Source organism: Protopterus annectens, chromosome 2.part0, assembly GCF_019279795.1.
Source record: "Protopterus annectens isolate FY-2018-M chromosome 2.part0, PAN1.0, whole genome shotgun sequence".
In the NCBI taxonomy this organism is placed as follows: domain Eukaryota; kingdom Metazoa; phylum Chordata; order Ceratodontiformes; family Protopteridae; genus Protopterus; species Protopterus annectens.
The window spans coordinates 1,348,322,429-1,348,338,026 of NC_056728.1; the positions used below are offsets into that span (position 1 = coordinate 1,348,322,429).

At 41.1% G+C, this 15,598-nt stretch overlaps 1 protein-coding gene across 1 annotated transcript in view; it reads left to right on the plus strand.

Moving 5' to 3' along the window:
* Positions 1–15,598, plus strand: part of BBS7 (Bardet-Biedl syndrome 7) — a 1,778,061-nt gene that overhangs the window by 1,566,784 nt on the left and 195,679 nt on the right. The window contains exon 14 of the mRNA XM_044061529.1: positions 446–585. Coding sequence (XP_043917464.1) covers positions 446–585 — 140 coding nt within the window. The remainder of the gene's footprint in view (positions 1–445; positions 586–15,598) is intronic.

Here is a 15,598-nt window from a genome sequence, read left to right on the forward strand (position 1 = left end):
TCCTTCCATAAGCACCTCCCAAGGTCTTTTGGTAGCTGGTTGATGATCAAATGAAGTTAACTTCATTTGTCATCAACGTTCTCTCCCTTCTTCCCCCTGACCTTAGTGGTTTGCGATAGTCCTTGGACTCACTCACTGGGTATTGTAAGTTTAGTCTGTGTGATCAGGTCAGGTTATTTCTCTTGGGTTGATGTGTTGTGGGTGGCAAACTCTATCTGAGGGTTGGAAGGAAGTTGCAGTGTAATATGGGTAAGGGGAGGGGTTTGGAGCTTGAATTTTGGCTTGGAAAGCTGCTGGCTTGGATCCATGTCTGATCCGATACCCACAGGTTGATGACAAATGAAGTCTAACTACTCAGATGGAACGTTATGGTGAGTACATAACTTTTTTTCTTTGAATATATTGGCACACTTTTCCTGTTAGCTTTTTTTTTTTTTTAACACAGATACGGTCTATTGAAGGTCAGTATGGTACAATACAGACATACATAACTCCCAGACTTCAGCCTAAAACCTGCCAAGTTCGTCAGTACCAGATCAAGCCTCTGTCGTTACACCTGAGGACTCATGTGATTGATCGTGACAGGTCAGCAAAACTACCAAATACCTGGAGATTGTTGTACTGATGTTACACTTGAAAACTGTATAATAGTTAATTCTGTGGAAAAATATGCATTTTTATGGTCATTCTCTTTTGTCTCATTAAGTGGTCCTGTTTAATTTCCCATAAGAAAAAAACAGTCATTCCAAGAATCTAGTAAAGCTCACTTTTTTACATAATACCAACTACTGATGCATACAGCCTTATGAAAACTTGTCTAGCTTTCTTTTCATAAAATATATAGTCCATTGGAAGATGTCACAGTTGCATTTAACATTGATCATAGTCTGCACACCTATCAGGGCTAGCCACTTAACAGTGTAAAAAATTGGATCTAGGTGATTCAGTCGCATTGATTAATGTCACCACATGGGCATGGGTATTTGCCAGTGATAAATGGGTTGAGGACCCAGCCTACTCCAGGGACCCATGCTAACAGTGGAGGGGTGTATGTGCCCATGTTGACCAGTATGTGCCTGCCATAAAGCCCAACACCCCTGGGTCAATAAGCTATTGGCCAGTTGCCTAACTTGGGTTACCTGGGATAGTTCTGAGTGAAACCTGGAAGTAGAACCAATCAGCCTGCCAAACATGAACTAAGAATTCTACACTCAGTATGGATTCCCTGACAGGACACAGCTTGGTAGTGGATGACATGATGGTTAGGAAAAAGTTGGACATCCTATGCATCCAGGAGACAACATGCCAGTTGGCTTGTGGTCCAGAGTCTACTACACAGGAGGAGGAGGAACTAGATATGGTGTGGGAATTGTGTGAGGGAGAGGCTTCAGAAGGCAGTGAGGGTTGTCAACAGAATTAATGACAGACTCAATGGCAATCAAAGTACAGTGTAAGGATAGAGCACTATTCATAATTTCAGCCTGTGCCTCACATCAGAGTTGTGATAGTGAAGAAAAGACTGCATTCAGACAGCAGTTGCAGGACCTACTAAATAAAGCAGGACAACGTGAACTGATGTTGATAATGGGTGACCTGAATGCACATATGAGGACAGACAGAACAGAATATGAGGACTGCCTTGTAACTCGAATAAAGAAGGGGAGAGTGTTCTAGATTTCTGTCTGGCAAATGGCTTGTTAGTGGTCAATACATGGTTCATTTAGAGAGGCAGTCACAAGATCACATTCAGGAGTGTCCAACATGTAACTCAGGTAGACTTCCTCTTAGTAAGGAAACAGAACTGGAGTAGAACCAGTGACTGCAAAGTCATGCCCAGTGAAACAGTTGTCCCACAGTATAAACCACTGTTTGCCACAGTCAGCTGAATGCAGTGATCAGAGAAGGCTTCTAAGGTCAACAGAGACTAGGCTAAAGACTTGGAAGTTTCTGGAGAGAAAGCACAACAGTTCAAGAAATTACTCAGGGCTGTAACACCTCAGAAAGAAGAGAAAATAGGGAGAGTTGAAGAAGAAGAAGAACAATGGCAGTGCCTCAGAATGTGTGAGTACTGTAGAACAGGTATGTGGCTGTGCCAGGTATGAAAATAGAGTACATAAGGAAAGCTGGTGGTAGAATGCAGAAGTTCAGGATGGCAACAAAAGAAAGCGTGCAGGAGAAAGTGGGAGATAGAACATCCAGACCAAGCTAAGGAGGAATACTGGTTAGCTAACAAAGAGGCTAAGAGAGGAGTTGCATTAGGAAAAAAACAAGGGATCAGAGTCACTCTACAAACATCTGGGAAGTGTCTCAGTAGATAGCACAACGAAACTATATCAGCTTAGAAGATAAACATAGAATGATAAAGAATATTGTCAGACACGCTTCATATAGGATGCCAGCAACAACATACTCACCATCCCACAGGAAATCAAAGGCAGATGGAAGGAATACTTTCAGCAGCTTCTTAATGAAGAAAACCTCATGGAAGCTTTACTGCCTCAGATACAGCCTAAGATGAAAGAAGAGGAGAAGCCTACCCTAGAAGAAGTAAGAACAGCACTATGGAAAAATGAAGTCAGGGACAGCAGCAGGCTCAGATGAGGTCACAGCAGATGTGATCAAGATGTTGGGTGAGATAAGATAGAAGAGGCTCCTGGGGGTACTCATACCAGTATGGAGAGAAAGGCATTTCCCAGATGACTGGAGAATAAGCATAATAGTACGAGTATGCCAAAACAAAGGGGACATCCATAACTGTGGCCATTACAGAGGTGTCATACTCCTGTCACAGTGTATGAAAGTTCTGCAGAGGGTGACTGATAAATGAATATTCAGAGTAGTAGAAAGTAAGATGGACGATGAGCAGTTTGGATGCAGATCAGGATGCAGCACAACCTACAGTGAGACAGATAGTTGAAAAGAAGTTAGAGATGAGGAAAGAGTCCAACTGAGCATTCCTAGACTTGGAGAAAGCATAATACAAGGTCGTAAGAAAGCTGATTTGGGTAGTCCTGCAGTAGTTCAAAGCCCCAGAAGCATTGGTAGAATTAGTTCAGGCTGTGTGTAAGGACCCACTGACTCAAGTATTAATAATGTTCAGTCTCACAGAGAGGTTCCCAGTGGGAGTGGGTGTGCATTAGGGTTCAGGTCTGAACTCACTGTTGTTCATATTAGTGATGGACTACACCAGAAAATTGGTTGGAGGGGATAGATCAACCACGCTGCTGTATGCAGATATCTGAACAAGGGCTTCAATAAAGGATAGGAGTATGGAATGCAAGACATGAAGGCATATGGTGGGTTGAAACCGAGTACAGGTTAAGACAGTTGTAAAGGCAGAAAATTGATATAGTAGGAAAAATAGTGGAACAGGCTAGCAGCTTCTGTTATCTGGGAGGAGTGATCCAAGGAGAAGGGAAGTCTGAATGAGGAGGTAAAAGTTAGAATCAGAGGGCTGCAGCCAACTGGCACAGAGTGACAAGTGTAGGGTATGACAGACAAATTCCAAAGAAGCTGAAAAGTAAGGTGTAGAAAGCAGTGGTGTGGCCAGTACTACTGTATGGTGCAGAAATCTGGGCAGTAAAGGCAGAACAGTTGAGGAAGCCAGCTGGAGATGAAGTGTTTGAGATAAGTGGTAGGATGCAGACTGCGGGACAGATGAAGAAATGAAGACATCAGAGCAGAAGCCAGAATGTCTCCAATTGCAGAGAAGGTCAAAGAGAACAGATTACGGTGGTTTGGGTACATGTGCAGAAAAGCAGAAGACAATCTGGTGAAGAAGATTTGGAACAGACAAGAAAAAGGTAAGAGGAAACAAGTTCGTCCAACAAAGAGATGGATGAATTGTGTGACAGAAGACCTGCGACAGTCAGACATGACTGTCGAAGGTAGGAGAATGGCATTGAATCACGAGATGGTGATAGTTTAGACAACAACCTGACCCCAAGTATAAAATGGGGAAAAAGGGATTGATGATGGTGGTGATGATTTTAACATGTTTATGCTGGCTTGTGAAAAAAGTGTTACCTAAATTAAATGTAAATTCCTGACTATAGGCACTCTGTATTAAATTATAAAACAAAAAGATAAAGACAAAAAAGTGATAGCTGCTATTAAAATTCTATTTTATGCTCCCGTCTACATGTTCTTCGATTCAGATACAGCCTATAGATGACTTCAAATTTGTTTTCTCTAAGTCACAAATTGCCATGATCCATGGAGGAAGAGTGGTAGATGCATTGCAATATGAAGACATACATTCAGCTCACCAAGCTGCCATATGGCAACAGCCTTCATTGCAAATGCACAGAAGCATGCACTGGGGGAGGCATAGTAGCTCCAACAGTCATGTGGGTTACACATCCCCATGACATTAGAGAGCATGATCTAATGCAGCTTCATAACCCTTCGCAGGCTTCTCATGACTCTGTGCTTCCTCTGGCATTCATCTTTTAGTTGTAGGGGGCAATGTCACCTGACATTTAATTCCTGTCTAATGTTCACCTATAGCCTTTTATGTATGATGAGTACAGGCCACCTTCTGCTGTAGCTTGGTGCAGTAGAGTGTCTTCTCCTTAATTCTCTTCAAAGAGGGAGACTCTGATGACCCTATTATCCCTGTTTCTGAGACTCTGCCTCTCTGTAGCCCTCCCACGATGGCCACTCTTTGGAGAAAGACTCGTGTTCATGCGATACTGACCTGCAACACCTCTATTTTCCCAGAAAGAAAGGCTAAGTCAGTATTTCGGGAAGATGAAGATGGGAACCCTGAGTTATACAACACCTTTTCTGAATGATGCCATTTGTAAGGCTAGGAACTATTCATACTGTGTTTCTGGTCTTCTTAAGAAAAATCAATGCCCTCTTCAAACTCCTGATGGAATGAGTGATATTCTGGCTAAACGTACCACAGTACATTCCTCTGTAATCACTTTGATCCTAAAAATGCTTTCAGAGACCAGAGCACCATTCTTTTTTGCTGCTAGATAAAAGCTCCCAAGCTTTGGAAAGGTGGAAAAGAAGACGGTCTCTGTCATATAGGGCCTTGGAACCTTAAATGTCTGTCTCAGCTGCTGAAGTCTTGTACTCCATTTTGGACCCGGATCTTGAAAAGTTGGGTATAGCAGCTTTTTTCTGGAGGAAAGAAGTCTCTGAAAACGTCCCTTATGTCTTTCTCTGTGATCATAGATGTATCTTAGTGTAGTTTTGAGTGTACTGACACTTTGGATAAGGCAGCAGGCACAAGGATGCCTTCACAGGATAGGGCTGTTCTGTTTTGAGGATGAGCTGAGGCAGACTATTCTAGAGGCTTCTTTCTGAGATGAGATTCTGTTTTTGAAGGCTGTTTCAGAACTAGTGGAGGGCTTATCAAAAAGTAAATGAGCAGTGACCATCATGGTTGGTCCTTTTGGTGGCCCCCAATCTCAGTTTCCTTTTTTTTTCTTCTTTTAGATTAACTCATTTTATCAAGAAGGAAAAAAACTCATATGTTGAGAAGAGTAGTCAACTGCTAGACGTTCTATTCTCCATCAGTGATGCCTCCCAAGGTTGAGCTACACAGATGTAGATGCTAACATAATAGTCCTGAGTACCTCCAGAGATGCCTGCGGAAGGCTATTTCTGTGAGTTTGCCTTAGCTTGAATAATCAACTAAAAACTATGGTGTTCTGGATATGGTTTCAGACAACAATATCTTAATGTCATTATGCCTTTCCCTAAAAGAGTTCCATTAAAACAGCAGGTAGTCTCTGCAGAGTTCTTGAATCAAGCCCAGAATGTGGCTGTCAGAGAGGTTGTAGAGCCTATTAGCTCTCCTGAAAGGCAGAGATTTCTAGTCCTCCCTGTTCTTCATTTCTTTGTTAATAGGCGGATTCTGTCAGTCTTGAATTTTGCCGTCTTAGGTGAGCACATCCAGAGGGGGTTATGCCTTTTCTGTTGCAAGGTTGTAGAACGTTGTTACTGAGCATGCTAGATGCTTTTTGTTAAACGCTGTCTGTCTTTTTATTTCTTAGAGTTACTTGTCAGCTTCACTTCCAGTATATTGTTGCAGTGTGAAATGCCTCCTGCATCCACAGTGTTTAAGAAGGCACTTGTTCTCACAGAAGATGTTTTGTGTTCCTCTACCTGGATGACTATATGTTGACCCTGTCAATGGACTCCTTGATAGTAGCCATTGCTCAGGTTCTTCTATGGAAGCAAAACCTAGGGTTAACCAAAAACTGGAAGAAATTCTGTCTTCATCCACTTCAGAGGATTTACTTCAGAAGAGCAGCATTTTATACCCTCTGTTTTGGACATTCCTGATCACAGAGAGAGAGAGAGAGAGAGACCAGGAATCTGTAATATGGTACGTTGTGTGAGACTGCAAGGGTGGGAGGAAGGCCAGATATTTCTACACATCCTGGGCATAGTAGCAGTGACCATCTTCCCTTTACTGTTTGTACGCATGTGGATAAAGATGCTTTAGTGGACAGCAAGTTTTTCAGATGCTGCAGTTTCATCTCTCCTTCACAGACTTTCTATTTGCATCTTTTAGCATAACCTAATAATTAATGTTGGCAACTGAGAAAAACTTGAATATCTCTTGCTTGGTAAAAATGTGAGTCAAAGGCCTAACCCTGTCTTTTTGATATTGCAGTAGAACTGTGAAAAGAAGAATGACTTAATCATTTTCTTTTGATGTGTGCATCTCACACAGTTGTTGCCAAATGAGAGAATGTTGTCTTCCCCAGGTTCTACTGGTTTAGTAGACCACAAGGGAGCTGCTGGATACATGCTCCCTCTTCTTTGGTAGAGAGGATTTCTGTAGTAAGAATCTTTGTGTGCAACATCTTTGTATCATGTATAGGAAGGGCTAAAATGTGAAATTGCATTGCGTGCAAAGAAGCAAGTTAAAATAAGCTGTTTTTCTTGTAAAGAATTTTCTGACCAAAGAGGAATGCACAGATGTTACCTTGGTCCAGGCACAAGCTTATCTTGTGACTGACCTCTGACCATCTAAGGCTCCAGTATGTGAATTTATAGCCTTGACTGAAATTTCTTGTTTAGTAACCAGCTACTGTGTATGTGCAGAGAAGGGTATAAAAACCCATGTGAAGTGTGCAGAAATTAGACTGCTGACATACCATGTACTTTGTAGAATGTCTCCATGCATGTAAAATAAACTTTTTTGCTTATTTTTATCTGCGTGATTCTTCCAGTATATGTTAAGAGTATTAAAATCTTTTGACATTTCTGGCGCCCAAGAACGTGGGGCCACCTCTCCACGGTATGAATCGCATAAGAGAGACTGAAAAACCTGTACAGGAGGGGAGAACGAATCTTGGGCTCCCTTGAACGGAAAGACCTCCGACAAAGAAGTCGTAAGTAGAGGCCAGTCACTCTTAGATTCGATCCGTGGGAAGGTGACGAACGGGGCGGAAGATCCGCAGTAAGGTAAGCTCTTACATTTATAAAAGTACTTTTTTTTAAGGGACTAGTCATAAAGGAATTTCTTTTGTTTAAATTTTACAAAAGACCGGTAGAGATCTCAGGAAAAGGAAACAGTTTTTCTTTTAAATAAGAAAAATGGGAATAGGAAGCAGTTGTTGCGCTAGTAAGGGCTGCTTAAATAAAAGGACTGAAGATGAGGAATATATACTTAAATTACATCCAAAAAAAAAAAAAACTTAAAATACATAAAAAATGAAAGACAAATTATGGATTTAGTGGTAACTTAAATAGATCAGAATGTCAAAATTTGGTGAGAGATCTGCGTAGGGACGCAGGAGGCAAAGTTAAAAATCAAGTAAAGGTGGGATTCCCTCAAGCACAGAAATGGTTAAAAGAAGCTAATAAGAGGCATAGGGAACAATTTTCGAATAAGGAAAGTGATGGCTCGAGTGCAAAAGGTGCATTTTTTGTCCATAAAGAAGATGACGAGATATCTGTTGTCGGTCGTAAGCCGACAGCCCCACCCTTGTATCCAGAAGTCCCTAAAGAAATGGTCGGTCCACCCCAGTATCAGGAAAAAGAAGCAGAAAATCAAGAAAAGGTGTCCTCCGTAGTTTTACAGGAGGCAGAGAAGCAGGGAAAAATACCCTCCGTAGTTTTACAAAAAACACGCAGAGGAGACTCTGGAACTACGTAACCGTAGTATAGACAAATCAGAGTAAAAACAAAAAGAAGCTAAAGTACATACCCTGTCCACAGACTCACATCCCCTTACATGCAGAAAAATATCTTGAGGAAAAAGAAAAGAAAACAGGCTCAAACCTTTACGGTGAGCGCCGATGGAACACTTATGTTAATATAAGCTCCGTCCAACAGAGGTAGAGAAAGGGGACGGGGTAGAGGGAGAGGGAATGTAGGACATTTTGAAGATTTTGAAGGCAGACAAAAGAGGGGGGAATGTTTTAAATGCAGTAAGAAGGGGCATTTCGCAAGAGATTGCCGGAATCCTGGGAAATCCGCTGCTGCTCCAGATCATAGTTCAGCATGACTATCTGATGGCAGCACGGATGAACTGGACCCAGGTGCTGAGGTCGACTGGCAAGAGTCAGTAACACAGAATGAGGATGATTTTGAGGATGTGAATAAAGAAGGTAAAAGGGAATGTGCAGGATGGGAACATGAGATAACTGATTTTTCAGAAAAAGGTGAATATCAGGTTGTTAGCCTGACAGCTCTAGCTACGACTATGCAGTTAGAAGTGCAACCGGTAATCATATTACAGGTTGAAGGGAGGGACGTAGAATTTCTATGTGACTCAGGGGTTTCTAGGACCTTTTTGAAACACACTGCGGTGCCGTCCAGTGTGACTACTGATGACTATGTATTAGTCAAAGCGGCCGACGGCCGCATTTATAAGGAACCTTTGTCTAAACCTTTATGGTTTACGGACCCTGAAACTAATCAAACTATTAGATTTCGGGTGATTGTCTCTCGGATTTGCCCTGTTAACTTATTAGGAAGGGATTTGATGCATGTTTTTAGAATAGCAGCAGTACCAACTGCATCAGGAATCTTGACTAAGCGTATGGAAATTCAGGGTGAGATGTTGCAGGTAGGGCAAGGGGATTTACATTACTGGTATAGTAATGATCTTATTGAAACAGGACCACAAAGCGTGGCCAATGAGTTAACTAACCTAGCTTTGAGCAAATATAGTACGGCTATTCAGTTACCAGAGGCTGCCAAACAACTACACTGTACAGTGTATTACAGGGAAAATGTGGGACCTGATCCCAAGTATGAGGAACAATTTTTTAAACACAAGGTGACCAAGATCCTATTACAAAATCTTTATTGGGACAGGGCAGGGAACTCCGCAGTTACTTGTAGTCTCACAAGAGACATGCAACAGCTTTTTCAAAATGCCTCAATCCCACATGTATCTGTGACTAGGGAAGAACAAACGGCATGGTATATAGTTGGGAAAAAGGTTACCGATTGGTCAAAGATGACACCGGAACAGCTGGCAGGTAAGGGGGTTCAGGTACAGAAGTTAAATTGGTTGACCCAGGTCAGACCAACGGTACATCTTCGAGAAGATCGGTTAACACCGACAGGAGGCATGCCATCCTGACTATGCTTTCTGACCCCACAAGAAGAATTGAAACTACAGTCAGTACCAAAATCCTTATGGTCCCTAGGACAGCACGACATTAGGCTAATGAAAACAGCAGGACAGGTTAAAATAACTCCAAAATCTGATTTTAGACCTCATAAGAGTCAGTATTACACTTAAAGTAAATAATTGTTATTTTATCTGTGGTAGAAAAGCATACAAATGGTTACCGAGAAATTGGTCAGGCAGTTGCTTTTTGGGTTATTTAGCACCAGCTATAAGACATACATTTTCTCTTCCCCAAGGTAAAATACGAAATGTACGTGCTGTTAATAAACCTGTTAATCCCGTAGGTAACATTGATGCATCCTGGATCTATCAACACAATTTGGCCCATAGTAGCAGCAAGGGGCTATCGCACATGGACTTGGGCGATGATGTTATTTCCTGGGCTGGTATTTTTCCAGCGTATGGGACAGTAAAATCCATTTGGGAGCTCAGAAAACTGTCAAAACTGTTAAAAACACTGAGCAATGCAACTTTTTCTGCGCTAGAATTGGTGACGGATGAGGTAACTGCAATAAGGACTGTAGTGTTGCAGAATCGTATGGCGCTCGACTTCACCCTAGCGGCGAAAGGAGGTACTTGCGAGTGTTGTCCGTTCATTCCAGACAACAAATATGACATTAACAGCCATCTGGAGATCCTACAACAAGTTTCTGAACTTACAAAACCAGGACAGAATCCATTAACTGACTTTTTCCAAAATTGGTTTGGAAATTGGGGAACAGTACTTATGAATGTCTTAATTGCTATATGTGTTGGTGCCATTATATTCCTACTGTTGGGTTGTTGTTGCATTCCTTGCATCCGAATGATAATATCAAGTGTATTGTCTGCCAATGCAACTAAAGCTTATTATCTTGAATATACAGAACACGAGTCATGTAAAAAACTGTATAAATAAAATGTATTACTTATGATACAAAGAGTTGTAAGGGGGGAAATGTAGTAAGAATCTTTGTGTTCAACATCTTTGTATCATGTATAGGAAGGGTTAAAATGTGAAATTGCATTGCGTGCAAAGAAGCAAGTTAAAATAAGCTGTTTTTCTTGTAAAGAATTTGCTGACCAAAGAGGAATACACAGGTGTTACCTTGGTCCAGGCACAAGCTTATCTTGTGACTGACCTCTGACCATCTAAGGCTCCAGTATGTGAATTTATAGCCTTGACTGAAATTCCTTGTTTAGTAACCAGCTACTGTGTACGTGCAGAGAAGGGTATAAACACCCATGTGAAGTGTGCAGAAATTAGACTGCTGACATACCATGTACTTTGTAGCATGTCTCCATGCATGTAAAATAAACCTTTTTGCTTATTTTTATCTGCGTGATTCTTCCAGTATATGTTAAGAGTATTAAAATCTTTTGACAATTTCCATATGCATTTCCTCATTTCCTGATACTATGCTTCCTAGCAGAGATTAGAGATGAAAGACCAAGAGTCTGTCTCATCAATCCTCCATGGCCAAGAAGGACTTGTTTTCAGGCTGCTGGAAGTTTAGCAACTTATCTATGTACAAACCAGGAAAGTCTCTCTGTTTTTTGCTTACAGACAATTCCATCTCCAGATGTGGATGTGTTTTTAGATTCTTTATTCCCACTGGACCTCTTTACGAAAGTTTCAAATGACTGAAATGCTAGAAGCTTTCCTGTCATCAGACATGCTATGCCAAGTGGAAGATGCTTTCCATCTGGGAAAAGAGGTGAAGGACTTTTATATTACCTCACTTGGTCATTCTGTTAGTGATTCTCACCTACCTTTAGCACCTTTCTAAAAAGATTGCAGTTACTCCACAATCAAGATGCACGTATTCCTGGTTTTGGTATGTCACAACGTTGCAGAAGTCGGGACTGTGGGCAAATACTAACCTGTTTTTAGAAAAGCATTCTTCAGCTCCAACCACATTTGAAGAACACTTTTCCTCCTTGGGATTCAAGCATCATAAATGGCAATCTTGCTCAACATTTGACCTACTTGCTTTAGCAGAACTGAAGTTTGTCTTTTGGAAGAAAATGTTCTTTATGACGATTATCCCTTCCTGTAGAACTTCAGAGCTGCAAATCCATATTTTTAGAAAACCCTGTTTGATCTTTTATAAGAATCAGGTATTCCTCAGGACTAGTACATTTTTCTTTCTGGAAATAATCTCAGTGCTGACATTATTCCAGTCCACGCATCTCCCTATTATTTTCCTTTGGGCAAAGTCCATAGAAGAAAGAGACATCCATACCTTTTATGTGTATAGTCAAGTCTGTTTCAACCGAGAAAAGTGCACTGAACTCAGCGGCACCAACCAATTGTTTGTATTCTTTGCTGTGAATAATTCAAGTTTTTGTTTCAGTGGGAACGTAATGATTTTCCAGTATCTTTGAAGAAATGTTTGCTACAACTGGAGTTTCCTCAACTCACTCCTGTTGCTCCTGTATTTCCAGCATTAGATGTTTTTATTACAGTCTGTAAGGTGTCTGACAGCTAGCCTGCAGCCCCTAAGAAGGCAGATCGATTGTATAAAGTTCCTTAGTCTTTCAAATTTTTATTTTCTAATCCCTGATCTGATCCTGCAGTCATTTATTTAGCAAATCCTGCTGTTGCTAAACATTTGGTAAATGCTAATACCTCCCTTTCTGATAAGGATAGGAGCCCTTGGTACATTTTTTTCTGCCACACTTACTTTTAAAATTCTTAATTGGCAAGCTCACATTAAATGTTTTTGCTTGCCTCTTTTGAGAATCTGAGGAACATTATAGCTAATTTGCCCTCATCTGAAGAAAAATCTTACATGAATTTATTTATTGCTTCTATGTCTCAAGTCACCAAACACTTTTTGAAGCGTGCTTACAATACAGCTCATGCCTCTTCCAGAGCTGGTGCGACTGGAACTGTTATGAGAATATTCATATGACTATATCTTCAAATTTTGTGTGTGGATGTTAAAGCTGACATTTTACATTCTGCTTTAGATATGGAGGTTGGTTTTGGACCATCGGCTGCCGAGGTTCTAAAAAAGTGTGGTAAGAGAGGGAAACTGATTGTTCAGCCTTCTTTCTCCAAGTTTGTTAAAGGTTTAACACATACCTCAGTACCTTTTTATAAAATGCAGAATAAGCAAACCCAACAAACTTCTAGCAAGCAGACATTCAAAAAAATGGCAAGAAGGCTCTAAAAAGAAATGAAAAGCCTCCCAGAAACAAGAACTCCGACTGTCTGTAGATGGTAACCCCTCCTTCCATCCACCCCCAGCAAGTCTTTAAATCTCCCCCAAAATCTGTCTGTCCATTTCTAGTCTTTGGCAACAAACACATAATCTCAGACAAATGGGTTCAGAGATTGATACTTCAGGGGTACAGATGGCTGTGGGAGTCCCTACCTTTTTTTCAGGGGATTCCTCCTCATCCTCCAGATATAATTTCTTTTTTCCCTCCTGTCATTCAGTATCTACTGACTCAGGAGGTAATATAACCTATCTCTCTTTCTATTCATGAATGTTTCTAGTACCAAAGAAAAAAGCATCGTGGAGATCGTATCTGCTCACAACCTCTTACCACTGATTCCCCCTTTCATTTTTTAAGTAACTCTAAACAGAAAGGATTATTAATATTAATATCACATTCACATTGCCTCAGATTTCAAACATTTCTTGAGTTTTTGTCTGGATTACACTTTCAGTTCTTTGCATTACCTTTTAGGTTATCCACTGCTCCAAGGGTGCTCACAATCTTCTTCTTCTTATTTCGGCTGCTCCCGTCAGGGGTCACCACAGCAGATCAACTGTTTCCATTTCTTCCTGTCCTCTGCATCTTGCTCTGTCACACCAACCACCTGCATGTCCTCTCTCACCACATCCATAAACCTTATCTTAGGACTTCCTCCTTTTCTGTTACCTGGCAGCTTTATCCTTAGCATCTTTTTCCCAATATACTCTGCATCCCTCCTCAGCACATGTCCAAACCAACATAATCTTGCCTCTTTGGCTTTATCTGCAAACCTTCCAACCTGGGCTGACCCTCTAATATACTTATTCCTAATCCTGTCCATCCTCGTCACACCCAGTGCAAATCTTATCATCTTCAACTCTGCCACGTCAAGCTCTGACTCCTGCCTTTTTGTCAGTGCCACCGTCTCCAACCCATATAACATAGCTGGTCTCACTACCCTCTTGTAGACCTTCCCTTTCACTCTTACTGGTACTAATCTGTCACAAATCACTCTTGACACTCTTCTCCACCCACTCCATCCTGCCTGTACTCTATTCTTCACCTCTCTTCTACACTCACCATTACTCTGAAGTGTTGATCCCAAGTATTTAAACTCATCCACCTTCACCACCTCTACTCCCTGCATCCTCATGATTCCTTTATCCTCCCTCTCATTCACACACACATATATTCTGCTTAGTCCTGCTGACCTTCATTCCTCTTCTCTCTAGAGTATATCTCCACCTCTCCAGGGTCTCCTCCACCTGTTCCCTACTCTCACTACAGATCACAATGTCATCTGCAAATATCATAGTCCACGGGGACTCCTGTCTGATCTCGTCTGTCAACCTGTCCATCACCATTACAAATAAGAAAGGGCTCAGAACTGAACCAAGGGTGCTCACAATGTGCAAGGGATTTACATTCTTCCTTATTTAGACAACTTGCTTATCTTTGTAAAATTGTCAGGAATCCCTTATTTGGATAAGAGACCTTCTTCAAAGACTGGGGTTTCAAGAGAACATTCAAAAATCTTGTTTGACTCCTCTTCCTCACAGGATTGTTTTCCTGGAGGTTATTCTAGATACCTCATTTCAAAGATTTTTTTCCACAGCAAGAAGTAGATCAAAGAATTCAGCAAGATAGTTTTTCAGTGATCCTCATGATTGCTTTAGCTAGACTCCATGTGAGAAAGATTCAATAACATCTAAAATCTAAATAGTCCCATTATCAATATCCTTTGACTTTCCAGATTCTGATTTTGTTTTTGTAAAAAAGGAACTGCTTTGATAGAGAAATCGGTTTATGTGAATTCAGGTCTCCCATTCTCCCTTCCAGCTCCAGCACAGTTTGTAACTACAGACACCTCATAATTTGCTTGGGGTGTGGTGTCTATGGGAGTAAACATACATGAACTTTAGAACAAAAAGGGCAGACAAAAACACCTAAACATAAAGGAGACATTGGCAGTAATAAATGCTGTCAATCATCTATAGTCCCCTGGGCCATTGTAAGTGATTACAGACAACACAGTGATGTACATAAAAAGGCAGAGGGGGATCCAGATACTCTCTGTGCAATCTAGCCATGGTAGCTTGGAATATGGCTTTTCAGCACAGTCTCACTCTGCAGCCATCTTACTTTCCATCAGAGCAAAATATTTTGACAGGCAAGCTGAGCAGTACCAGGACAGACCCTCACAAATGGAAAATGAATTGGGGGTCTTCCGAGATTTGATCCAATTGTGGTAACACCTCAGGTCTTTTTGTCTCCATTCACAACAAGCAGCTGCCAAAATTCTGCAGCATGATACATGCAAAAATACATGGAAAACATGCATTTTAATTTCCTTAGGACTGTTCCTGTATGGCTTTCTCCCATTTCCACTGATATCCAGGGTCATTGTGAAGATTGAAAAGGGCTCTCCAAATATCATTGTGGTGACTTCCTTCCAGCCCAAGCAACAGTGGTTCTCCTGTTGTTTGGAAATGGCCAAGGGCAATTATCACAAGCTTCCTCACAGATTAGACATACTCACATAAGACTGGGTTGTTTGATACTTCCCATGTTTAATAACTTTTACTAACTGCCTGGATGATAGATCTTTTAACACCTTATAAGCATCTATTTCTGTTGTTAGAAAATTATATATTACTAAATGGAAAAGATTTTCTAGTTGGTGCCTAGACAAAAACAGAACCGTTTGAAGGCCAGTATTTCTCTGGTTCTTCAATGTTTGTCTAAGTTATTATCCTCTGTTCTCTGTCAAGGTTCATTTGCTAGCCAGTTCAG